Source organism: Marmota monax, unplaced genomic scaffold (assembly GCF_021218885.2).
Source record: "Marmota monax isolate L192 unplaced genomic scaffold, Marmota_monax_Labrador192_F-V1.1 WCK01_AAM20220418_F8-fsc00069, whole genome shotgun sequence".
NCBI lineage: Eukaryota > Metazoa > Chordata > Mammalia > Rodentia > Sciuridae > Marmota > Marmota monax.
In genome coordinates, this window is record NW_026695243.1 from 3,800,661 (window position 1) to 3,827,057 (window position 26,397).

General features: G+C 49.5%; 1 protein-coding gene across 1 annotated transcript in view; it reads left to right on the plus strand.

Moving 5' to 3' along the window:
• The window catches only part of Gabbr2 (gamma-aminobutyric acid type B receptor subunit 2), a 356,168-nt gene that overhangs the window by 321,397 nt on the left and 8,374 nt on the right, over positions 1-26,397 (plus strand). The window contains exons 14-17 of the mRNA XM_046457483.1: positions 13,232-13,342; positions 18,071-18,295; positions 21,291-21,473; positions 23,652-23,781. Of these exons, the coding sequence (XP_046313439.1) occupies positions 13,232-13,342; positions 18,071-18,295; positions 21,291-21,473; positions 23,652-23,781 (649 nt within the window). The remainder of the gene's footprint in view (positions 1-13,231; positions 13,343-18,070; positions 18,296-21,290; positions 21,474-23,651; positions 23,782-26,397) is intronic.

Genomic DNA, 26,397 nt, shown 5'->3' on the forward strand with positions numbered 1-26,397 from the left:
ATGGTAATAAGGCTCCAAACTCAGGGTCTCGGATGTTTCCCTGTTTCCTTTCCATTTTATTTCAAACGGCATTGTTGTCTTAAAATTGGAAAATCGGCGTTGCTATAATAAATCATTGCACAGGGATTTTACTCAGGCATCAAATCTGAATGAGAAAGCCGTGTGTACAGTCTTCATCCTCTGAGGAAGCACTTAGCCCAACAGGGTGCTCGAACACAATAGTCGCCTGTTCCTGCCTGTCCCTGGGGCTCCTTCAAGCTTTCCAACCACACAAAGACCCAGCTTCTGCTGCCAGGTCCACACCCGAGTGGCTCTGGGGCCCTAAGCAAATGGCTTTGCTTCTTCTGTGCCTCAGTTTCTCCATATGGTACAAAGAGGAAATAGAGTCAGTCCCTGTTCTCGGGTTCCACATGTGCAAATTCAAACAACCATGGATGAAGAATATTCAGAAAAATGAATTGCATCTCTACTGAATATGTGCAGATGTATTTCTTCTCATTATTCTCTAAATAATACAGCCTACCGGCTGTTGACGTACCACTTCTATGGGGTATCATAAGTCATCTGGAGATGAGGTCGTGTGTGGGTGAGGATTGTGTGTGACATGAACACACTGCCTCATTTAAACAATGAACCTGAGCATCCACAGGTCGTGCCATCTGCAAGGGTCCTAGAGCCAATCCCCATGGACACCGAGGGACAACTATAGTACCTTCCCGACAGACACTTCTGATAGATTGGATGTGGTGACATGCAAAGAGCTTAGCACGGTGCCTGACACATAATAGCATTCAATGTAAGTGCCCTTTTGTGCCCCTGAGTCTCAGCAGCTAAAGGCAAAAGACTGAATCCAGATGGTTCTCCAGGGCAGCCAGATTCCATGAGGCTACTAGGGTCTGGAGCACAAGGTAAAGAGCACCCATACCTGGCAACAACCCTTCCAAGCTTTAGTCCAGAAGAGTCAAATGTCACTTTCCCCTGGGGCTATTGGCCAGGCTGCTGTGCTACAATTTCTGATAGTGACACTGATTTTCCAATTTTAAGACAATGATGAGAACTGTGGGTGAACAGACAGGACGGTGAGCCCTGGTCTCTGCCACTCTCTCCATCCCCCTTGGTCAGTCCCCTTAAGCCTTCGGAGCTCAGTTCCCCCCCTGTAAGTCAGGACCAGTATTTCTGTCCTACCACGAGTGGAATTGTTACAGGGGCTCTTGAGAGCGCATGTGAAAAGTGCCAAGTTAACCATAAGGACCCATTCCCTGCTACACACACACCCCCATCAAAGCCATGCCACATTTTCTTGGTTCAAGAAAACAATGCAAAAACCAAGGCCCTAAGCAACTCAGTGAGACCCTGTCTCTAAATAGAATACAAAATAGGGCTGGGGATGTGGCTCAGTGGTCGAGTGCCCTGAATTCAATCCCTGGGACCCCCCCCCACCACCGAAAATAAAAGAAGACGAAGCCCAACTTTGACCTCTCTGAACCCACCCTCCTGTCCCCTTCCCGAAGCACTGTCTTTCCTCCTGATTGCCCACTCTTCCTCTCGTGGGTCTTTTAAATTATTTTGTCCTGAGATCATTAAGCCCACTTGCCAGTAGCCTTTAGTGGCCTATTTTTGGAACTGCACACTCAGTGGCACATCCTGACTAGAAAAAAGAGACACTGAAAGGTCATGAGGGATGACAAGGAGGCCATTAGGGGCACTACTCCTGGGCAGCAGAGGAAAATAGTCAGGGATTTTCAGGGGACATGGTCACTCAGGTCTCTAAGGAACCTCAGAGAGGGGTGTGTGTGTGTGTGTGTGTGTGTGTGTTTCAAGCCCAAATATGCCCCTAAACACGGACGTTGACAACGTGGACTGCCAGGCTCCGAGGTGTGGTTAGGCCGCTATGTAACCAACGCAAGCTTGGAGAACAGCCCCGGACAAACAGTACGCCATGGTGGGGAGGAAACAGCAGTCCCAGCCCCAGACCCTGCGGAGGTAGTGACAAGGCCAAGGGTAGCAAGAAGGGAACGCATAAGAAACTGCCATGTGGTAGAGTTGACATCAGCCCCAAGAAGAGAAGTCTCAGAGCCACATCCCTGTCTCCAACTCAGCGGAGCTACCCTGGAGCCCAGGGAAGAGGCCCAGAGGCAGAGCTGAGACCAGCCCGGGAAGTTCCTGGGATACAGATTACAGCTCAGAAAGAGAGAGGACGTTCCCGTTTAAGTCCTGCCAGACCACACATGAACTGGGCTTTGTTTGTTGGTTTGTTTTTGGTACTAAAGATTTAACCCAAAGGTTCTTAACCACTGAGCCACACCTCCAGCCCTTTTTATTTTATTTTATTTTTTTTATTTAGAGACAGGGTTTGCTAAGTTGCTTAGGGCCTCATTAAGTTGCTGAGGCTGGCTTTGAACTGGTGATCCTCCTGCCTCAGCCTCCTGAGTCACTGGGATTATAGTCGTGGGCCATGACACCCAGAATGAACTGGGCTTCTTATTGAGGTGGTGAGTGTCACCTGGCCAGAGGTATGCAAAGGCTGGAGGGGACCTTGGTGGATTCTACCAGTAGAATAGGGCTACCTCGGAAGCAGATGTATATAAGGACATCTTTATGTTTATTTCTATGTATTTATGGCCAGAGGACGTGTGTGGAACGCATTGAGGACACCTTTATGGCATAATGACATTGGAGCTTCATGTTGTCAATGGTAACTGTCCCCAGGACACAGGAGAAAGCACTGACAGGGTAGGAAAGCCACTGGCCCAAAAAGTGGAGCCCGCTGCAGCACAGGAAGGGGCCTTGCTCTCTTCCCTGCCTGCCGCCACCCAGGGATTCCCACACACGCCCGCAGTGGCAGCGGCAGCAATTACAACATCCTATTTTGGAACTGTCTTTGCAACATTGCACTTTTGTGGCTCCCAATGCACTTGCCTCCCTGAATGACAACAGGAAAATGAAATGACTGTATTGTTCTCTCCCGCGTTACCGTGGGCATGTTGTGTCTTGGCTTTGTAGTCTTTTGTCTTAGTGCTCTTGCTTAAATACTCAGAACAGCCCTCGGAGCAGGTGACTCTCGCAGTTCTCAGAGGAAAATCCAGAGCTCAGCATGAGCAGGCAATGGTTCCATCCAGATGCAAGGCCGGTGGCTGTTCATGGCACCAGGCACCACAGTGGGTAGAACCCCAGTGGATAGGTGGAGTCAGATCACAGAGGCATGGATGCAGGATTGGGGGGTCTGGACGTCCTTCATGAGGCTGGGGCTGGGAATGGCGCTTCAGGACCTGGGAGGCAGCATGGCGGAGGAGCTGGGTGGGGAGAGGCTAGGAGGTGATGGTGGGAAGGACCAAGGGGCAGGAGGGAGGTGCAGCGAGAGACGTCTGTCAGGCGGGCACCTTAGTGCTCCACAGGTGGCCGGATGGAGGGGGCAGAGATGGATGTGAAGGAAAGAGAAAGGCTGAGGAGACGCCAGGGTAGGTCTCATCTGGTGGACACCCAGGAGGAACAGCAGGTGGAGAGAGAGAATGTTGAGTTCAGATGGGGAGATGCTGAGCTGGACGGTGCCCACTGCGGGAGGCAGAGAGTGGAGGATGCTGGGAAGGACCCAGGAGGGGGAGGGGCAAGGCTGGACAGGAGGACCAAAGAGGGACCCTGCATTTTGCCACTCAGAGGTCTCTGGAGATGAGGGGGAGCATTCATGACATGGGGGGGGGTACAGAGAGGGCCAGGGACATAGGAAGCTGGGCTTGAGACTTGTAGGAGGTAAAGATTCGGCTGGGAGCACAGACTCCCCTTGCAGGAAGCTCTCAGCAGAGGCTGAGAAGCAAGAGGCTGCAGAGACCAGCCCTGCCTGGCCATGGCGCTGGGGAGCGGGCAGGGCCGGGAACGCAGGAGAGGAGGGTGATCAGTGGAGCAGACAGGTGTTGTATTTTCTCCTTTCCTCATTTTCCAGTGACTGCTAGGCAGAAGTCACGTGACTATTCCTCTGTCGTACTTTCAATTTTATTTATTCCAAGAGTTTAATTTATATCATCTCAGATTCGTGCTGCACCGTGTCAGTGAGTGAGGGACCCAAGTCTCTCTCCAGCCCCTCTGTCTCTCTCTGTCCCTCCCATTATTCTACTGCATCTGGCTGCGGTGGGCTCTGCCTGCACCCACATACCCTGCTAGCTGTGGGGCGGCCTTGTCCTTGGGCTGCAGGATGAAAGTGTGGCTGTCTCAGGACAGTCACACCCACAAGACCCCTGAAAATGCATTCTGCTGATTTCTGACTGACACGGTGGGGGGGAGGGGTTCAGCTGAGGGTGGGGGCAACAGAGCCTAGGAATGTGTGCTTGCCACCCCTTGAGGGGGCCTTAGAGGGGAAGGACCTCCTTCCAAAGAGCAGCGAGCACACCTTTCCATTCAGTACGCTGCTTAGACAAATCTGGTAATGCACGGATAGCTATATATCCCTATGTCCACAGGGCCTCCTGGGAAGGTTCGCCTCAAACCCCCCACAGCCAAGGCCCCGGGCTGTCCTGAGCCTGCTAGAGACTGCGGCCCTTTTCAGACCTTTCCCATAGGCTCCTGATCCAGTTCCTGATTCCAAGAGTCACCAGCAGGGAGCTGTGGAGTCCCCATAGGTGTGGACTCCTGAAGGAGATCCTCACCTGGCTGCCAGGATGGCAGAATGTTCTTTGTGCTCCTGTCCACTGACTGAAGCCACTCTTTGCCTCGCCCACATCTTCCACCAACTTCAGAGAGAACAGTTGCCATTGGTCACACTCACCTGGAAAATTACCTTAGATGTATACACTCCTCTAAGCCTTCACTCCACTCTGGGGCGAGGGCAGAGACACCAGTGCCTGTGAAGGCCACGCGGGGGACATGTGTCACCCCTCATGCCTTCTGGCTTGGGCTTTGCTTCTGACTTGCTGTGGCACCTTGAGCGAGTCTCCTGTTCTTCTGAGCCTCATTTTCCTTGCCTGTAACATGGGTATGAAATTCCTGACTCCTTCACCATACTCCCCAGAGTTCAAAATCAAAGAGCGCACATACTGTGAACGCACATGAGGCCGTGAAGGCTGGCGGGTTAGGACTGCGACTGCTCTTGCCAGCCTTTAGCCCTCCCCTCACCCTGGCTGTGGGCCTTCGGCACACAGGGCATCTGGTTACATTCTAAGTCCAACAAGCAACGCCTCTCAAAATGGGACCTGGCAGGGGTCCTGCCTACTCAGCCGGGTCCCTGCCACTCCCCTCCTCTGGCACACTGCTTCCAGACCACGGATGGCTGGACAGCCCAGGTCTGGTGCCTTCCAGCACTTAGGTCATAGGACAGAGGCCAGAACACTGCATCACCCACTTGCTACGAATCCTTTTTGGCCTCAGTTTCTCAGTGTATATAAAAGAGGGCTTGGATTAGTGCATAAGCCCCTTAGTGTTTGGAATTAGGGAGCCAGAGGAGGGAGATTTGGGCTGTCACAGCGACTAGAGGACATCTGTGGCATTTAGTGCCCAGGGTCTGGCAGGCCCTGTGTGCCCACATAGCACAGAGCGCTCCCGCACAATAAAGAACCACACTCTGCTCCTCCAAAGGAAACACTGCCCAAGGTGTCCCCCGAGAGCCCCTGGTCCCTTCTGGATTTGTGATTCTGAAAAAAAAAATCACCCAAACTTGTAATCAAATGTTCAAAAAGAAATTCTTACCTTGAAATGACAGCTTCTAGCTTTGCTGCCTTAGAGATGTGGGGCTGCTGCTGTTGAGATAAGCAGTCCAGCCCCTGCAGGATCTGGAAGGTTCCTCCCAGCTCCAGCACTCCGTGACTCTCTGCGGTTGGAGATAATAATGATGGTTGACACATCAGGAGAGGGCTTTCCAGCCTCTGCAGGCTGTGAGCACACCAGTTACCTCCCTTGATCGCCTTGCCAGCCCTGGAATGTTGTAGATGAGGAAATCACAGCTCAGAGAGGCTTAGAGATGTGTTCAAAGTCACACAGCCTGCAGGTGATGGACATGGGACTGGAACCCACACTCTTTCCTTGCCCTGCTGGGGCTTCCTTGATGGAATCTTTTGTCCCCCACTAAAGTGGCAAAGTCTACTCACCTGTTCTCAGGAAAAGAGGCGACTGAGGATACTGACATGCAACCCAGAAAGATTGGACACACACACACACACACACACACACTCACACACACATACAAACTCACACACACTCACTCACCACAGGAGGGAAAAAACAAAACCACAAAACCTACCAATCTCGCAAAGTACTTTAAAGACTGACTTTGGAATTAAAAAGAAAAAATGGTCCAGGGAGAAAGTTCTGTAAGGCAGCTCCTGGGAGCCGAGCAGCACTTGGGGCTGGGCTGGGACAGGGAGGCCTTCAGGAAGGTGCATACAGAGTACTATGTGCCACACCCCATTATGGGGCTCTTGGATTGGGTCCCTCAGACTTTTCATATATGTGGATGGCTCAGGTTCCTGGGCCTGGCCCGTGCTCCTTTAAGGTGTGTGGGGGAGAGTTTCCACCCAAGTGCCATGGCCAAACCCCCCACAGGACACAAGGGTGTCAGGTCTGGCGCAGCTTCAGAGTCCCAGCCCTTACCCTCTGTGTCACAGGTGTGCAAGTGACTCAGGGAACCCTCCTTAAACAAAGAACTTATACTCGGAACTTAAACTTCAAATTTAACATCCTTGAAAGGCCTTGCTGCCCAGAGGACCATCCATGGACCATCAGTATCATGTCCCCTGGGAACTGCCTAGACATGCAGCCCCCTGAGACTTCCCAGGCCACTATCCTGCATCTTCCAGGTGGCCTTTGAGCACATCATCCAGGGAGACCCCAGTAGCACCCCGCCACACCAGCTCCTTCTGCTTTCTGAAACATGCTAAAGGCCTTGTCACTTTAGGTCCTTCCCTCGGCTGGGAATGCTCTTCCCTAGGTTTCCACATCTTTCAGCCTTCCAAAAAGCCTGCCCCAACTAGCTGGTCTAAAGCAGGACCCCATCAGGACGACAAGGGATGCTGGAGTTCTCCTTGGGACCATTTACCATCGCTTGTGTTCACAGCTGTTCTGTGGTTTGCTGAACATCTGTGTTCACGAGAATGTGCACTCCAAGGGGGCAAGCATCAGATGGGACTTATGCACCAGGATCTGAGTTGGTGTGTGATGCACCGTGGGCACGCGAGAAATGCAGGATGAGTCAAGTTTAAATGAATAAATGTAGGACGAATATAGTCCTCCCCCGGTGAGCCACACTCATATCCACTACACTATAAATTAACCTATTGGCTCACTTTGCAAATGGGAAACTGAGGCCTGGAGAAGGGCTTGCCCAAGGACATGCAGGAAGTCCATGGCCTGATGGGGCTTTGACCACACCTTGCCCCATTCCCTTACCTTCCGTCTGTCCACTGTGCAACTTGACAATACAGCACGCTTGCCGGGGCCACTGACCTACTTTGTGAAGAGCGGCACTCTGCAGAGGGACTCTCAGGCCAGCTGCTCATCTTTCATTGCACAGATGAGAAAGGCTTTCCCAGTCAGCTTCTGCCTGTCTCCCACTGAGCATCACCAGACCAGGAGCCAGGTGTAAGCACTTCCTCCCCCTGGCCATCATAAACAGGTCCAGTCTTTCTGCTGGGCAGAGCGCCCTGCCAGGCACGAAGAGCTGGAGTCAAGACTGCGGCCCAAAAATACAGCCTTTGCAGGGATCCAGGGCTTCTGGGAAGGCTGCTGTCAAATGCTTAACAGTTAAGTCACTCTTACCGGGAACATGGCACCTCACAGTTCACAAAGCAGGTTTACATCCACTCTCCTTGGAACTTGACCCGCTACTTAGGAGCGATGGGGTGGGTGGGGAGAGGCAGATGGTGAAAGTGAAGCACTGGTTTGGGAATGAGAGGTCTGATTTCACCTCAGCTCTGAGACATTAACTGGAGATTCTGGACGAGTTATTTAGCTTTCTGTGCCTCCATTTCTTCATCTGTAAAATGAGCACAACACCTTATAGGAGTCTTAGATGTCTTCAACAAGAGAGTGTGAATAAAATTCTGACCTGACAACCAATGTGTAGTTGTCACTCATGACAAGGCAAGCCTTGGTGTCCGTATGGCTGCTGTCACGGAGTGAGGCCAGCCTTCCCTCTGAGGCCACTTCTCATGAAGCCATCCTGGTCTTACTGGAATGGGAGACCTAGAGGACAGGACTCTCTTCCATTCTGCCTCCCTGTGCCCACACAATTCTTGGCAAATGGTGATGCTTAATAATTACGAACTAAATGAATGATGACTTAGGTATTGCCCAGGTGAGAAACAAGGAAGAAGAATAAAGAAAAACAAGCAAGCCAGCAGTCCTTGTAGGCAGTCATCCTCCCGCCACCCCAGCAAGAGAAGCGTTCTTAAGACAGTGGAAATGCAGTCATCGCAATTGTGCAGAGTGGGCCTGAAATTGAGGCTCAGGCCCTGCCATGAGATCCCAGCATGGCATCTGCAGGTGTTGGTGCCCCATACTGCTGGCCTGGGTTGGATGGACAGTCTACGCTGAGGCAGGCCAATGCAGTGTCCCATTATGACCTGGGCTCTCCGGTTCCTCCTTCACCAGCAACCCCCAGCAGCTGCCCTGGAAGCTGTGGAGTGGGTCGGAAGCAATGCTTAAAAATCAGGCCTTGTTTAAGGCCCGTGAATGCTTTCCTGAGTCGCCAGATGTTGCCAATGGCCTCACCATTTCCAGCCCCACTGAACCACAGTAGTGCTGTGTCCCCAGCAGCAGCTAATCCCAGCGCAGGCTGGATCCTTCACACGGTTCTTTGATGCCCTCTAGGGTTCCTTTGGTGCACGACAATGACGCCACGTAAGCACTCAGGAGGTGGCTCCCACCCGCCACCCTGGGGTCTCTCTCCCCTTGCGTGTGTGACTGTGCAGACACTGTGGACCTTGGTCCCAAGCAGAATCAGGCAAGAGGTGCAGCTTGCTCAGCTTGCTTTTGGATTCAGGACAAGAATCGCTTGACTCTGCACAGATTCCCCATCCCCCAGCTTCACAAGGACAGGAAATTCACCGCTCCTAAAACTACCCGGCTCTGCCTCTCAGATCCGCATCCTACAGGACAGGGATGGAGCAACGTGGAGCTACGTGAATGACCAGAAGACTCGGGAGGTTTATTTCCGGATCCGTGCCTGAGAACTGGGTGTTGGCGGGGAAGCAGCCAAGGCCGTCCTGGGGGTCACACCCTGGTCTGATACCTCAGTGGCCCTTGGCCCTACTGCCTTTGGAAGCCCCTGGCCCCACAGCCCAGGCCATGCCCCAGGTTATTGAGGATGGTGGGGAACTGAAAGGCCAGGAACACCGAATTGGGATTCCAGGATTCAAAGAGATCACAGAAGCCCAGGACGGGACCGTGGAGGAGGGAAAGCCCCTAAGGAGGTAAAAAGTAACCAGGCTGGAATGTTGGAAGCAGAAGGGGAAAGAAGCCAGTGAGCGGCAGTTTTATGAAAGCTGCTGGTGGGGTAGGGAGCGATGACTCACCAGTGGAAGACAGATACTTTTCAAGCCACAGAGACTTAAAGCAGGGGCAGGCAGGAGGCTCAGCACCACCTCGAGCATGGAGCTCAATTCTCCAGAGCAGGCTGCAGGGCCAGGTACCTTGTGGAGGGAAGCATAGGTGATGTGGCCCTTCCTGACTCAGACAGAGCTTGGAGTTATCTGGGTGGGGGGAGGGGGGCAAAGGAAAGAGGGACAGCAATGTGTGGCAGTTCAAGAGAAGGTTCTGGTTCAATAAAAGAACTGTGCAACCATCTCACTGAGAGCCAGAGGGAGAGGCTTCCTGTCACGGAGGTATATAAGTCAGAAAACCATTGTCAGTTTACTGTGAACGGAGTTTTAGTCACATTGAACAATGGTGTATGACAGAACAGTCCTCTCTACACTGAGAACCTAAGAGTCCATCATAAATTACTGCCTTTCACTGCGGAACAACAAACACAATCATCATTAATGGGTTTGCCACTCATGCGTGATCGTGTGTGTCTGTGCTACTGTACTCCAATGTCTGCGTGCTTATCAGATACTGGAGAGACCCAGATTCTGCTACCATGTCAATGTTGACCTTGGGACCAAGTCCATTCTGTCTCCTTAATTAAACAATGATAGGATGTCAGGAAAGCCATTACCCATAGTAAAATGCAGCCCAGCTCTGGGGGTGAGGGTTGCCATGGATGAGAAATTTCTATCCCAGGCCACTCTGACTTTGGTTTCCAGATTTCATCTTCCCCTGTGGTGTCTCTCACCGAAGAGTCTTCAGGGGACCTTGCTGTCACCTCTAACACCAGGCCCAAGTGTGTACTCAATGCCTATGGACCTGAGAGACCAAGCTAAGACCTTCTGTGGCTTGAGGCAGCCAAAGGGAAATCAAACCTGAGAGAGCTTGCAGCTGGACTCTCTGGTTACAGCGTGGCCTGAGCTCACATTCCCCCTCCCCCCAATCTTCCTGCTCTCATACAGGGAGCACCATCTCTTCCCACTCACAGGATCCCAGGCATTGCTTGCCTCAAAGGCCAGGCCTAGAGAGCAATGCCAAAGAGATAAGGTTTCCAGCCCCCACCTGTCTAAGGCTTGACTCCTACCAGCCCTGGGCCCCATATAGGTGCCTCTTCTTCCCAGTGACTGATTCTGAGGTTGCCCACCCCGAACTGCCAGGCCTCAACAGGACAACTCTAGCAGAATACAACCTACTAAGCATAGATATTTGACAAATGACTTCAGTGGGATTCATTCCCAAGGCAAACAGATTTGCAAAGAAACCTTCAACATTGGTTGGTGGTTAAGTATATCTGTGGATCAATGCTGAAACTTTGGTAGGATCGAGCAAATAAGAAAATATTTTGATGTTATTGGAAGCCAGGGATCTCACTGTGGGAGAAAAGAGAGGCAAATAAGTGATTCTGCAACCTGTATACGGGGTAAAAATGGGAGTTCATAACCCACTTGAATCAAATGTATGAAATATGATATGTCAAGAGCTTTGTAATGTTTTGAACAACCAATTATAAAAAAAAAGAAATGGAGAAGGCAGCAAGAACTCTGTGGGGGTCTTATCTTTGTATATCCAGATGTAGATGGTAGAGAGATTAGATTAGATATTAAAAGGCAGGACAAAGAAGTAATGACACCCTGGAAACAGTGAGCACATCAAGGGCCCAGAGTTTGGCTTCTAAACACCATTATGCACTAAAAAGAGCCAGCCCCACCACCACCCTGGGGAATGGTTGACTCCAATGCTGGGATAAGGACAGTGCTAAGAGAACTGAAAGATCTTGCTTGGGCCAAGAAGCAAGAAGGTGCTCAAAAAAAAATTATAGAAATGTGGGAGGAAACATGGGTAGAACATGAAGGGGTTTTCCACTAGTCAAATCTGGAAATATTTGAGCATCCAAATTAACAGTGGTATCAATTGATTATAAGACATGGAATTAAAAAGGAACCCATGAGTCTAGAAATAAGTGGGAAGAAAGGAAAGCTCTTGTTTGCAGTGGAATGTTAAGTATTCACATAAGATGATAAGTTGAAGCTGGGCTCAGTGGTGCACACCTGTAATCCCAGCAGCTGGGGAGGCTGAGACAGGAGGATCACAAGTTAAAAGCAAACCTCAGCAAAAGCAAGGCTCTAAGCAACTCAGTGAGACCCTCTCTTTAAGTAAAATACAAAATAAGGCTGGGGATATGGCTCAGTGGCCAAGTACCCCTGAGTTCAATCCCAGTACCTTCCCCGCAAAAGGAAAAAGATGATAAGTCGGCAAATCACCATTTTTCAGCTTCAAAAGTAATATGACTTAGGTAGGAACCATCAATGCGTACTGATAAGTTAGTTTGTGACAACAGAATACTCAGTCTCAAAGGTACTCCCATAGATTATATATTGATTACAAAAGGGAAATGGTACCTTTCAAGTGTGAGACCTGGCAGCCATCACCTGGATCAAGTGATCACACTTAATGTCATGTCATCAAAAATGGGGAAAAGTACCATCAAGTGTCCCTAATGTGAAGTACTCAGGCAAGGATGTCATTTATATAGGATTCCTGCCAAGAATGCATAACCTGAATCTAATCATAATAACACATTCAGACAAACCCAAACTAAGGAATAGTCTACAAAATGACTAATATGAATTCTTCAGAAATATCAATGACATGGAAGGACCACAGTGGGCCAAGGAATGATTTGAGATTAAGCAAACCAGAGACCCAACAAATCAATGTCAGACATAGCCTTAGAATGGATGGTCCTTCAAAAAAGCTACAAGTACCTTAAAGGATGTTATTGAACCAATTAGTGAATTTGGAAATGGACAATATATTAGATAAAACATTGTGTAGGTATTTATATCTTGAATTTTATAAGTGTGTGTGATGGTATAATAGAATGTCTTCCTTCATAGGGAATTCATGCTGAGATATTTAGGAGTAAAGGGTCAGGATATCTGCCACATTCTCTCAAATAGGTCAGAAAAAATAAATGTACAGTAGATATTTTTTTCATTCCCTGGGGACTTTTTCTCCTCTTGCCATCATTTGGCTGGTTTTCTTCCAAAATTTTACAGTTAAATTCCTGAGAGAGAGAATATGCTTGGGTAGGATCCTCTCCCTCAGAAACCTCATCCACCTCTGACCAGGCTCGGGATTGGCTGCCTGGAGTCAGATGCCCACCTCCTGTCCAATCAGTTCTGGTGCAGCATAGGTCACGTGGTACATAGCATGGCTGCCTCTGCTGCTTCCACAGTCGGGGAGGCTCAAGAAGTTCTCCTGAGAAGAGCTTGGCAGACCCCATGCTTGGCTGGGCCAATATAGTGTGTCTCTAGCTGCCCAGGTTAGTCCCAGAGACATCTGAAGAGCTCCTGACCTAACTGGGTGCCTAATTCTCTCCATCTTTCAACTAACCTCACAGCTGCCTTCTCTGGGCCACATCTTGTGCTAGGTCCTAGGGACACAGAATTGACCCAGTTCCTACCCTCAGGACCTCTGACTCAAGCTGAACAGGCAAGAGGACAGACAGAACTGGAGGGCAGAGTTGAATTGCCACCAACAAACAGAAAGGCAATCAATAGCAACTGAGGCCTAGGCCCCGCCAGGTGGGCACATAAAGGTGGAGTCCAAAAGTCCTCCTGAGTGGTGGCATTGGCTGTGCTCACAGAAGGGAAAAGGGATAGGGACCTCAGCTGCTGGAGGTACCCAGTCCATCCCTGCGCTTTGTTTTCTCTCTGCACAGCCGGACCCAGCAGGCCGGGACATCTCCATCCGCCCACTCCTGGAGCACTGTGAGAACACCCACATGACCATCTGGCTCGGCATCGTCTACGCCTACAAAGGGCTTCTCATGGTAGGTGCTGCGCAGGAGACAGCTGAGGGGCACTTCTTTCTCAGGTCTCTCTCTCCTAGGGGCCTCCCTCAAAATAAAAACAAACAGAGCCCCCTAGACTAAGCACTTATTCTCTGTCGGGCCTGGCATCTGCCACATCTCTCAGGCCCTACAACAACCCTAGAAGACAGGTACAGATGATACCCCTATTTCCCTGATGAGAACACTGAGGCTTTGTGTCTTGCCCAGGATCAGTCAGCTGGTAAGGGTGCCTCATAGCGTCACTGTGCAGCTCCCAGGAGCAGCAGTCTGATAGCATCCAGCACGTGCTCATGTTCCACAGTTCACTGGATCCTCTCTAAGTCCATGGGAGGTGAATGAAATCATCCCCACTTTACAGATGAGGAAAGGAAGGCTCAGAGGAGTTCAGTGATTTGCCAAAGGCTACCCAGTAACCTGCAGTCTCTGAGTCCAGCCTTCATTCCCCTCCCGCCATCTGCTAAATCAAAGATCACATATGAAGCCAACATCGCACAGTTGTGGAGTTTCAATGTTAGGAAGGACTTGAAAGGTCCCCCCTACCCTGGCTTTCAAGAATGAAGCTGTCTCCAATAGTTAAATAAACTGGGGTTTTTTGGGCCCCTCAAATGTCCTGCTGACTCACAGAACTGTAGATCCTGTGTCCTTCAAGGGGCCACAACAGAAGGGCATGCATTAGGGAACCCTAGGGAAAGATTGTTCCAGTTGAGAGACTCTCAGGATTTCCACAGCGGTCTTTTGAGCCCCAGGGGGAGTAACAGGACTACTAGGCCACAATCTGGACCCCTCAGGGTGATGACCTTCTACAGGAGGTGCCAAGAGTGGCAACAGGAACTGGAGAACTGGCCAGAGGTCCTGGACTTGGACAGAGTACACACAGGGAACATGGTCACCAAACACTTGGAAGAGCTATCAGAGATAGATGGCCCAGACAGATCAAAAAAGGCAAAGTTGGGCTGGGGTTGTGGCTCAGCAGTAGAGTGTTTGCCTAGCATGTGAAATCCTAGCATGGGTTCAATCCTCAGCACCTCATAAAAATAAATAAATAAATAAATGTGTTGTGTCCAACTACAACTAAAAAATAAATATAACAAAAAGAAGAATTTTGTTCCACAGGAAACAGCATCCCGAGAGGGAAGGGAGCCCCTGAGAAGAATGAGCTTTATCGCAGAAGGCATGCTGAGGGGACTCCCCTCATTGAATAAGAACAGTGAGACTAGGCTCTCCCCAAGATCCTTCCAGCCTCCACATTCCTTGATTCTGAGGTTCCATGAAATTAGATTGTAGCAAATCATACTGACATTTTTAAACTGGATTTGCCTGCCATATTTTCATCATGCATTATCTCTCCCGCCCACTTCCAAAAGTGATGGGAGATGACTGCATCCATCCCGTGAAGCGAATGCCCCGGCTGGATGGCATTCATAGAAGCCATCCAGAGTGTGCTTCCCCTTCCAGAGTGTGTGCAGGGAGCCCTCCATAGCCCTCCTGACCTTTAGGGTCTATAGCTAAAATCCTACCCCTATCCCTTCTGTTCCAGAAGCACAGACCCTGGGCTGGACAGAGCAGTCCCCCAACCAGTGTTCACGTGCTGCCTGCTTCCACAGAGCCAGTGATGGGAATTCGCCCTTCTCAAAGCAGCTTGTGCCACCCATGGATGTGTATTAGTTTCTTTTAGCTACCATGACAAATAGTCGCGACACAGTGGTCTCACAGAACAGAAATGTATTCTCTCACTGGGGGCCGGAAGTCCAAAATCAGGGCAGGCAAGTTCCCTTCAAGGGCCTAGGAAAGAATCCTTCCTTGTCTCTTCCAGTGCAGGTGGCTCCAGGCAGCCCTTGGCTTGTGGCTGCATAACTCCTATCTCCACCCCTAACTTCACATGGCCTTCTCCTCCTCTCTCCCAATCCTTGCCATTGGATTCAGGGACCATCAGAATAACCCAGGATGATCTCAGGATCCTTATGGCATCTTCCAAGACCCTTCTGTCTAATAAGTTCAGTTTCTAGGGATCCAGATGTGTTAGAGCTGCTACTGATGGGTCACTTTTCTAGAAAATTCTTCCTTCCTCTCCACTGAAATCTACCTCAGTGTAACTCATGCCCACAAGTTCTTTCTCTGTTCCTTGAAGGTCTAAGAATGCATTACTCTGTTTTCTCCTGACGCTCTTGAGAGATGTGCAGGCAGCCATCAGGCCCATATTTTATGACTGGTTGAGACCTTTCTGCTGGTTTGGTTGGCACCTTGGCAGTGTGGCAGAGAGGTGGCCACGCTAACTACCTGTCAGAGAGCTGAAGTCTCAGGCAGCCATCCAGCCCTGACGCTCACTGCCGTGGGTCCCCAAGCAGGTCACTCTACCTGTAAGCCTCTGCTTCCTGCTCTCTTAGATGGCACAGCCCCTGTGGGACTGAAGTGTGTCCTATGTGAAGGAACCAGCACAACACAGGCTCCCAACAGGCAATGCTCTCCTTCCCTCACTCAGCAACTGGTTCCTGGGCTGCTGGTTCCCTATTTTTAAAGGAATTGTTTTGAAAAATAAATCACAGTGGGGCTTAGTGGCGCCCAAGTACTCAAGAGGCTGAGGCAGGAGGATGGCAAGTTTGAGGCCAGCTTAGGCAACTTAGCAAGATCCTTTCTCAATAAAATAAAAAAAGGCTTGGTGATGTGGTTCTGGTAGAGCTGCCCTGGTTCCATCCCCAGCACCCCACCACCACCACCACCACATACACACACACACACACACACACACACACGAGGAGCAGCTGGGTGCAGTGGTGCATTCCTGTAATCCCAGCAACTCAGGAAGCTGAGGCAGGAGGATTGCCAAGTTCAAAGCCAGCCTCAGCAACTTAGCGAGACTGTGTCTCAAAATTAAAAAATAAAGGGGTTGGGGTTGTGGCTCAGTGGTAGAGCACTGAGGCACCGGGTTCAATCCTGGGTTCAAACCACATAAAAATAAATAAATAAAATAAAGGTATTCTATCCATCTGCAACTAAAAAAAATTTTTTTAAAATAAAAAGGCTTGGGGATGTGGCTCAGTGGGTAAGTGCCCCTGGGTTCAATCCCTGGTATCAAAATAAATTAAATATTTTTTAAAAGGAGGAGGAGGAGAAACCAGCCTGAAAGATAACACATTTAGAGGAAAAGATAAAGGAATAAAGGACAGGGAGAGGAAAGCCACCATGGTGTGTGCAAGAATATCTATGACTAAGTAGCTTCTGACTTCCTTGGTGCAGGACGTCTCCATCGGCAACGTGCTCCCCTGCCGTCTTCTCTCAGCTGAGCAGAAACCCTGTGAGAACTCTGAGTTTTAGGAATGTTCCCATCTCACAGATGTGGAAAGTGAGGCTCTGAGATGGGGACTGACTTGCCCCAAGTCACACAGCCAGCGGATTGCAGAGTCCAGTCCAGGTCTCTGGCTCCACGTCCTGCTCTCTCCTGCCAAACGAGTTATGCTGCCTTATAAGCTGGTCCTCGGGGCAGTGATAAGTGGATCTTTCAGCTCTCCATGCCTGGAGCTACAGGGCTGGTACCCAAGGCAAGAGGGCCTTGCTGAGAAGGAGGCTGCACCCAAGCGGAAACCCTCTCATACCTCCCCTGAGCCCACCTTCCCTTGGGCCTCCCATGAAGGCTCAAACCTCAACTTTGGTCTCTACCCTGTCCAGTTCTGTTTTTTTTTTTTTTTTTTTTTTTTTTTTTTTTTTTTTTTTTTTTTTAATATTTATTTTTTAGTATTTGGCGGACACAACATCTTTGTTTGTATGTGGTGCTGAGGATCGAACCCGGGCCGCACGCATGCCAGGCGAGCGCGCTACCGCTTGAGCCACATCCCAGCCCCCCCTGTCCAGTTCTGTAGGGAGATATATTGGTCAGGAAAAGAGCTGCAAGTGAAAAGAAATTAATAGTAGTTAGAGAAAGACGTAATTTTTCCTCTCTGGGAAAGGAGAGTAAGCCATTGGGGGCCGGCCAAGGGCTACTTGCATCTTGTTACCCACATGTCCTCATCACACAGCTTCCACAACATGGTCTAAGACAGCTGCTGAAGCTCCATGCATCACTTTCCACTCCAACTTTTAAGGAGCAAATTCAACACCCTTTCCCTTTAAAAGACACATTTCAAAACTCATGCACATTTCCCCTTATGGAACATTGTCCAGAACCCAGTTATATGCCACACTGAGCTTCCAGGGAAGTTGGGAAATGTAGTCTCCATTCTGCATGGCTCTGTATGTTGGGATGTAATCCCAGTCCCCACCTCCAAGGTATATGCCCAGTTTAATAGAAAAAGGACTAGATTGAACTCCTGGAGAGACACCCACTTTTGCCACCATCTTTCTGTGTTGCCTTGGGCAAGTCCCCTCTTTCTCTCTGGGCCTCAGTGTTCTCTAGAGAGTGGGAGGAGTTGGTCGCGATCATTCCTGGAGTCCCTTCCCACTGATGGGTCTGTGAAATGAACCAGTCATGGAAGTGAAGGAGAACCAGGTACTTGTCACATACCTCGGTCTAGATTTCCTCAGTGGGACGCAACCCGGGCCATGGGTGGAGACAGATGGTCTCATCCAAAAGACATGCCTGGTAGCAAGGCCCCCCAGCGTTCCTCTCTGCAACCCCTCCTTCCTGAGCAGCCCCCCATTTGGCAGTTTCTTGGGGCAGCGAGTGTGTGCTGTCACTTGGTAATGACCATCTTCCCTTTCTGTTCACCATTTCAGTTGTTCGGTTGTTTCTTAGCTTGGGAGACCCGCAACGTCAGCATCCCTGCACTCAATGACAGCAAGTACATCGGGATGAGTGTCTACAACGTGGGCATCATGTGCATCATTGGGGCCGCTGTGTCCTTCCTGACCCGGGACCAGCCCAACGTGCAGTTCTGCATTGTGGCTCTGGTCATCATTTTCTGCAGCACCATCACCCTCTGCCTGGTGTTTGTGCCAAAGGTACCAGGCCCCTGGCCTATCATTCCATTGCTGGGCTTTCTCCACTTTCTAAGGTTTTGCACATGCTCTTTTTATGATGATGACTGTTTTAGTCCATTTTCTATTACTATAATGAGATAACTGAGGCTGGTTAACTTCATAAATATAAGAGGTTTTTGGAGTTCAGAGTTCTGGAGATTAGAGGGCATGGCACCAGTGCTGGCTATACGCCAGTGAGGATCTCATAGCAGATGGTGTCACAGCAGCAAGGAGGACACAGGGGAGGAAAAGAACACATCTCAAGACAAAGCCAGAGAGCAATTCAGGGGTTGGGCTTACTCTAAAAACAATTTGCTCTCCTAAGAACTAACTCAGTTCCATGATAACTACATTTAACTCTCCTGAGGACATGCCCCCAATGACCTACGGACCTCCCAAGTAGGCCTCACCTCTTTAAGGTCCCACCATCTCACCACTGCCACATTGAGAACCAAGCTTCCAACCCATGAGCCTTGGGGAACACCCCCAAACATCCCCAAATTGTAGCAGCGACAACTCACATTATAGAAAGCTTCGAAAATGCAGAGAGGAGCTAGATTTTCAGAAATCTCCCATAGTCCTGTCACCTTAAAATTAATAAAGCTTAACATTTTCTTGGATGCTTTTCACTGTCACTGTTTTTGACGTTGCCTGCTGGTCTTTCTGATTTCCAAAGGCTGGGAGATGATGCTTTGTAAGATTTGATTGTAACTAGAGCACACATTTTACTTCATAATCTGCCTCTTCCGCTGAACTTTTTGTCCATATTTCCTCACGTTTGAGAGCCTCATTGAGAGGAAGGTCCATCACCAACATGTCCACTTGCTCCCTTCCTGCAGTTGCTTGCAGACTTTTTTAATATTACAGGTGCACAGTTTTTCTACATAACACTTTTCTTGTTTCCAGTTATTCCCTAAGATGCAATCTTAGGTGCCGGTTTCTGTTCTCGTGACTAAAAGGCTCAGGGATCACTCCAGTTGAACTGGGCTAACTGGGCTGCACAAAATAACCACACAAGAGACACAAATGCCTTTTTCTTTGGGGTCGCTGTGACGGCTCCTCTGACCTTAAGGGTCCGCAGGAAGAGAAAGAGGAGAAAGAGAGCACGCGCTGACCCCTTTTATTGAGGAGAAGCTATTCAAATGAGGCAAGGGGTCAGGTTCATGGGGCTGAGTCTGTCTTCATGATGTCCACTGTCAGCAGGTTGACTGACATTAAGTAGGCCACACCCAAGGGCACAGTAAGAGAAGGAGACACACACAAGGCACTTCCATGGAACATTCTATCCTAAACAGGGCAAGGGGTTATATTACAAAGGAACAGGTGAGCATAGCTCCCGCCATGGGGCTGTAGCAAGACAAGCCCAGGCAGGAAGACACAAGTCATTCAAATCCTAGAAGAGCGGGGTAGTCTAGCAGCATGGGTGCCTGACGCCACATCACCCAGCGGGGGAGTTAACTCAGTCACATGCGAGGTTGGACTCCCACACTTGGGAGCAGCATCACTGGGTCCAAAGGAAAGACCATTTGGAGTAAACACTTATATTTTCCATTTATCTGAAGGGCAGGCCCTCAGGACATTGTGAAGAGATACTTTTCACAATCATCGTGTAGCAGGAGGGAGAGCCAAAGGCCTTGACCTCTGAGGACCCCTGTGTGGGGCCTGTGGAGAGAGGGAAGCCACCTTAGTGGTCTCAGGGTGAAGGAGAAGGCAGGAAGCAGTCGGGAAGGAGTTGTTGACTTAGGGAGGGAGGGCGGATATGGGGCACAGAAGAGGAGCCTGGGTCCACTAGGGAAAGGGCTGCCAGGAGCCTCCACCCTCTGGACACCCGCATTCCCAGGCCTGTTTCTCCCAGGGGCCGATCCGCAGGAGCTCCAGCCCATGCGCCCTCTTCCTCCTCTGCTTCCCAAGCACCAGGCTGATGCCACAACTTCCTGGCCAGCAATCTGACACTCTCCGTCCTGAGAAAGACACTAGATGCTTCTCTGAGCATGGCTCCAGGAGTGGCATTCTGCTGTCACCCCCAATAACCTTCTTTGCCTTCCTGGCTCCATAACCAAGTTCCGATGTTGGGCTGGCTTGTAGGACTCTCAGGGCTCCTCTAGCTGCCCTCCAAAGAACCCCATTTATGAACCAAGCTGCCCCTCCCCTAAGTGCCCGAGCCTCCTGCATTTGCATATGTCCTGTTTTCCGCTGGAGGTTTCCCTCCCCCGCCCCTCCACCTGGTGGGCACTAGGGCCTTCAGACCTCCTGGCCTGGAGAAGTCCTTCCTCAGCCCCGCCCCCTGCCCTGGCCTGTGAGGTCCTGAGGGACAGAAGCCCTGGCTCACTCAGCCCCTTTCTAGTGCTGAGCCCAGGCCCTGCTACAAACCAGAGGTATTTCTAGAATAAATGGGTAAGATCCCAGTCTAGTGGCAACTTTTTGTCTTATATTTTAAAAATAATAATAATTCTTCAGTACAGCCAAGCCTTGCCCAAACTCCTGACCTGCAGAAACTTTAAGATAATAAATATATTTTTAAGATGCTAAAAAATTTAAAATGCCTTTTCCAATGACAAAGCTATTTACCAGCCTATCAGCAAAACTTAGGAGGGTTCTCATAAGCAGAGGCTTCACTTTCCTCCATCCTTTGTCTTCACAACTGTCCCCTCCTAGTGTCATCTTCCCCAGGAGCAAGGCCCGAGGTAGAGCAAGGCTCAGCTAGAGCAGTTCTGAGGGGCTCTGGGTGGCCCCACCTGATGTTGGGGACACTGGTAGAATCAGGGCCAGGAGACCAACTTCTGGCCAGGAAGGAGCCTGCCCCAAATCACACCCAAGCAAGGGACAGAAGCGGGCCTGAGCCCAGGGCTCCTGGCTCCCAGCCTGTGTCCTTCCTGGGCCCTGACAGCCTCCAGGACACGAGATGCTGGGAGGGAGGCAGAGGGGCTGGGAGGAAGGAAGCAGTCTTCTCTCTTCAAGTCCTCTGCTGTCCCTTCAGCTCATCACTCTGAGAACAAACCCAGATGCAGCAACTCAGAACAGGAGATTCCAGTTCACTCAGAACCAGAGAAAAGAAGACTCCAAAACATCCACCTCGGTCACCAGCGTGAACCAAGCAAGCACGTCCCGCCTGGAGGGCCTGCAGTCGGAAAACCACCGCCTGCGGATGAAGATCACCGAGGTACCACAGGCCTCCCCGAGTCCCCTCTCCTCAGGCTCCTGCAGACCCTCCCAGCCCGCGCACCTGCAGCACAGCCCTCTGCTGCCCCCAGGGGCTGTGGGCACCAGGCTGCCACCCATCAGATAGGGGCAGTTGTCAGATCTAACTGACAAGAGCCTACTGCCCACCCAGCCCAGACTCTTGGAGTCCAGCAATGCCAGACTGGATTGGGGCATTCAAGACATCCTCAGAAAGAAAGCAATTCACAAGAGATCTGTGAGCCTCCCAGCCGGCCACCCCTAGAACCCCATCATACACAGCAAGAGAAGAGGAAGGGAGCAGAGGCTTTTCTGGAGGGAGGCATTGCTGCTGCAGTTCTCACCCTTGTCCTGAGGGGGGGTCTTATCTGGTTCTGGAATATTCCAGAGAAGTCATAACCAGATTCCTTTGTGCCCAAAGCAAACCCCAGATTCTGGACTTGCTATATCAGTGAGGGAAATCAGCTTCCCTTCCATAAGGCCAGGGGTCCAACTAGGCCCACAGTCTGGTCTGCAGGCTGCCAAAGGAAACATGTTTACTTCTCTCCCACCCAGGGTCTTGGGGAGAGAGGTCCCTATTGGGCAACTTGGTTCCCCAAGGTCATTGCTGGACCAGGTTCCTCTTCTCTGGTTTCCTGACACTCTCCAAGTAAAGCTGGGCAGAAGGCAAGTCCTCATCTCAGTCTCAGCAATGGGAGTGACAGGAAGTCCATTAAAAGGCAAGCCATTGCCTTTTAAGCAAGTGACATCAAAATTGCACACATTGGTTCTGCTCCTGTTAGATTGGAAGTGCACGACTTCTAGTCACAGAGGAGGCTGGGAAATGTTGCCTTTTGCTGGACAGTTGCAGGGAAGAAGTGCCAGGTTAGAAACAGGATGCTCCGTTAAATTTGAATTTCAGATAAATGACCAATCAAATTTTCAGATGAGTATATCTCATACAACGTTAGGGATATACTTAACACTAGAAAAAAAAAGACCTTTTGTTATCTGAAATTCAAATTTAACTGTATTTTTACTTGGTTGATCCAGCAGCTCCTTGGGGGACTTACAGTAGCCTGCCATAAAGAGTACCCTGAAATCACTGCAGCCCCACACCAGCCCCAGTCAGAGCAGGAAAGCTTTCTGTCCCTCACTGCTGATTCTGGGTCAGCATCTGACCTCTCTCTGATTAATATCTCCGGGCCTTGACATTGCACTTCTGCTCACACCCTCCAGTGAAGAGTCTGCGCACTCTGGGAAAACCAAGCCACTGTTAAAAGCCCTAAAATGTAGGGATTTCCCCCTGGAATTGGATCACATCTGGCCTCCTTTTCCTCCCAGCCTTAGATCCTGGCCCTGCCATGTGAGTCACACACAAACAAGGGGGACGGGTATCTCCATCTGCACGTGAAAATATATTAAACAGTGACCATGCTCCTGAATCACAACAGCACCTCAGTTTATAAGGTCCCTTCCCTAATACTGTACCTGATGCCAGCCACCCACTCAATCTACCACTGCCCCCTCCAACACACACCTTCCCGGCTTCTGTGGGCTGAGTTGCCCCAGGACCTGCACCTGATTTTTATGTAACCCAGACATGTCAGGGACCAATCCTGATCAGCTTCTCTGGATAAGCCCTGCTAGCCTGAGCCTCCATAACAGTGTGAGGCTCACAGCTGTTCACCCTGTGTATCTGTTCTCCACACTGAGGGTGCTGTTAGATACCAATAATACTGTTTATAGTAATAGCACTATGGTAACAGATCAGCCTTATTCAGTGCCAGGCACTGGACTGACTGGCTAAACTTTCTACACGTTCCCATTGAATCTCCACAACACCCCATGAGGTAGGTACAAAGGTTGCCCCATACTGCTGATAAAGAAATTGAGACTCTTAAACCAGTACAGAGCCAGTGATGGACAGCATAGATTTGCCCCAGGACTGTCAACTCCACATCTGAGCTTCCCTCTTTCTGCCCTGCCTCCTGGGCTTGCTCAGCTCCTCCATCAAGGTTCAAGCCCAGGTCCATCGGGTCTTAGGTTCTCCTTGAGCAAGAGCAGCAGAATCCTGCACCTCTTCACCAGATGCAGAGGTCCAGCCCACTTCCTGGCTAGCTCCCTGGGCTGGGCAGGGAGAGAGGGAGGACAGTGACTGAGTTGGAGTACTGTCTTCCAGCTGGACAAAGACTTGGAGGAGGTCACCATGCAGCTACAGGACACACCAGAAAAGACCACATACATTAAACAGAACCACTACCAAGAGCTCAACGACATCCTCAACCTTGGGAACTTCACGGAGAGCACAGGTAAGAGGAGGCGGGACCCGCACTGGACAACTGGGGTTTCAGACGCCAGCCAGCCATCTTCCTCCACAATGGCGAGGGACGGGTCTGAAGTCACACACACTCAGCTGGAGCACCTGCAGCCTGTCTCCTGGCCACAATTCAGTGTCTGCTCTGAGCCCCGCAGGCTGGATGTGGGCTTCTGTTCCCGTCCCTCCAGTGCCAGGTCTGCATGTATGCAAGTGCTCCCAGGGAGCTGGTGTTTTCCCTTTTGTTCCCAGCAAATAGTTACGTTTACTTCTCTGAACAACGTTTCATGCTTTCAAATATGTCTCATGAGTATACAAGAAAAGAATAATCAGTAAGGTAGGCTCTGATTTCCAACCTCACCAATCACTTGTGAGTGTGAGCCACAACACACTCTTGTGTGTGAATGTAGGAGTGCTTTACCACTGAGCTATATCCACAGTCCTTTTTCTTTTCTTTTCTTTTTTTGAGACAGGTCTCATTAAATTGCTGAGGCTGGCCTTAAACTTGAGATCCTCCTGCCTCGGCCTCCTATGTTACTGCTATTATAGGCATGCACCAGCACACCCAGCTCACAGACCACTTTTTGCCCACCTCTCAGTTTAAAAGTTGACTGGGTGTGGGGCTGGAGGTGCAGCTCAGTGGTGGAATGTTTGCCTAGCATGCATGAAGCCCCGAGCTGGATCCTAAGCACACACACAAACAAAAGATTATCTGTGTGGATAAAAAGTGGGCATTTTCCTGTTCTCCTGTGATGTTTGGAAATCAGGCTGGCACTCTCCAAGTGTTAACTGTTAAGCTTCCTGACCTAGCAGTTCCATAGCAGGAGGTGCCCCTTGGAAATATGTCCAGGTGGGCAAAGAAGCATGCACGAGGATACTCATCACATTATCTGTAAGTGAGAAATTCTGTAATTAACTTAAATGCTTATCGTTTGAAGTGTTTCATTCATTATCATCCAGCCAAACATGGCACATTATATATCCATTAAAAAGTGAAGTGGGTCTATTTATTTGTACAGATATGGAAAAAATCTCCAAGTGAAAAAAGCTAGCATCAGGGTCTGGAGTTGTAGCTCAGTGGTAGAGTGCTTGCCTCACACACATGAGACCCTGGGTTCATTCCCCAGCACCACATAAAAATAAAGATATTTTTAAAATGCCAGCATCATACAGACAAATACAACAGGGGGAAAGGGAAAGAGGGCAAGTGGGAGAGAGAGGGAGAGACAGAGACAGAGAGAGAAAGAATATGGATATTTTTTGACAGCATAGGGAGAGAGCTGGGAGTATAGCTCAATGGTGGAGCACTTACCTAGAATTCACAAAGCCCTGAGTTCAATACCCAGTGCAGAAAGTAAAAGCCTAGAAAAATAAATACCAAATTGTTTTGTTTTTTTGGCTTTTTGTTGTTGTTGTTTTGATACCAGGGATTGAACTTGGGCACTTAGCCACTGAGCCACATCCCCAGCCCTATTTTGTATTTTATTTAGAGACAGGGTCTCACTGAGTTGTTTAGCACCTCCCCATTGCTAAAACTGTCTTTGAACTCATCATCCTCCTGCCTCAGCCTCCTGAGCCACTGGGATTACAGGCATGCGCCACAGTGCCCAGCCAAAATTGTTAACAGCATTCACCTGTGTAGAAAGGAATGTTATTGGGCCAGTGTAGTGATGCATGCCTGTAATCCTAGTGGCTTCGAGGCTGAGGCAGGAAGATTGCGAGTTCAAAGCCAGCCTCAGCAACAGTGAGGTGCTAAGCAACTAAGTGAGGCCCTGACCCTAAATAACATACAAAACAGGGCTGGGGATGTGGCTCAGTAGTCGAGTGCCCCTGAGTTCAATCCCCAGTACTGACCAAAAAAAGGAATGGTATTTCGGAGGGTGGGCAAAAAGGGTTCATTTACATTGAATTTTATAACTTTTTTATTGTTTAGATTTTTGTCATTACCATAGATTCTCTAATTTATTACAAATTTATTTTTAAATTGATAAAAAGTTTTTTTGGTTTTTTTATTCTTATAGTATTCTTATAAGTATGCTAAGTATGCTTGTTATAGACGTAATATTATAACCAGGTGTGGTGGTTCACACCTGAAATTTCAGCTACTCAGGAGGCTGCTGCAGAAGATTCACGAGTTCAAGGCCAGCCTGAGCAACTTAGCAAGACCCTGTCTCAAAATAAAAAGGGTATGTTGGCCAGTGGTAGAGCACCCCCGGGTTCAGTCCCCTATACTGGAGGGGGAGAGAGAAGTAATATTATAAAATTATTATTACATAAGATGTTGATTGCAAAAATGTTTTATAGAGAAATTAAAAGAATAAAAATTACCCCTAAAAATTTTAGTATCTTGTAAAAATGAGCATTTCAAATTAGTGGGGGAAAAGTGAATTATTCAGTTGATTTCATGTGATCAATAGGTAACTATCTGGAAAAGAATAAAGGTAGCTCTTTGCCTCATACTTTACATGAAACTTAACTCCAGATAGATTAAAAAATTTAAATATAAAAAGAAAAGCCATGGACTGGGTTTGTGGCTCAGTGGTAGAGAGCTTGCCTAGCACATGTGAGGCACTGGGTTCGATCGTTGCATGTAAATAAATAAATAAATAAT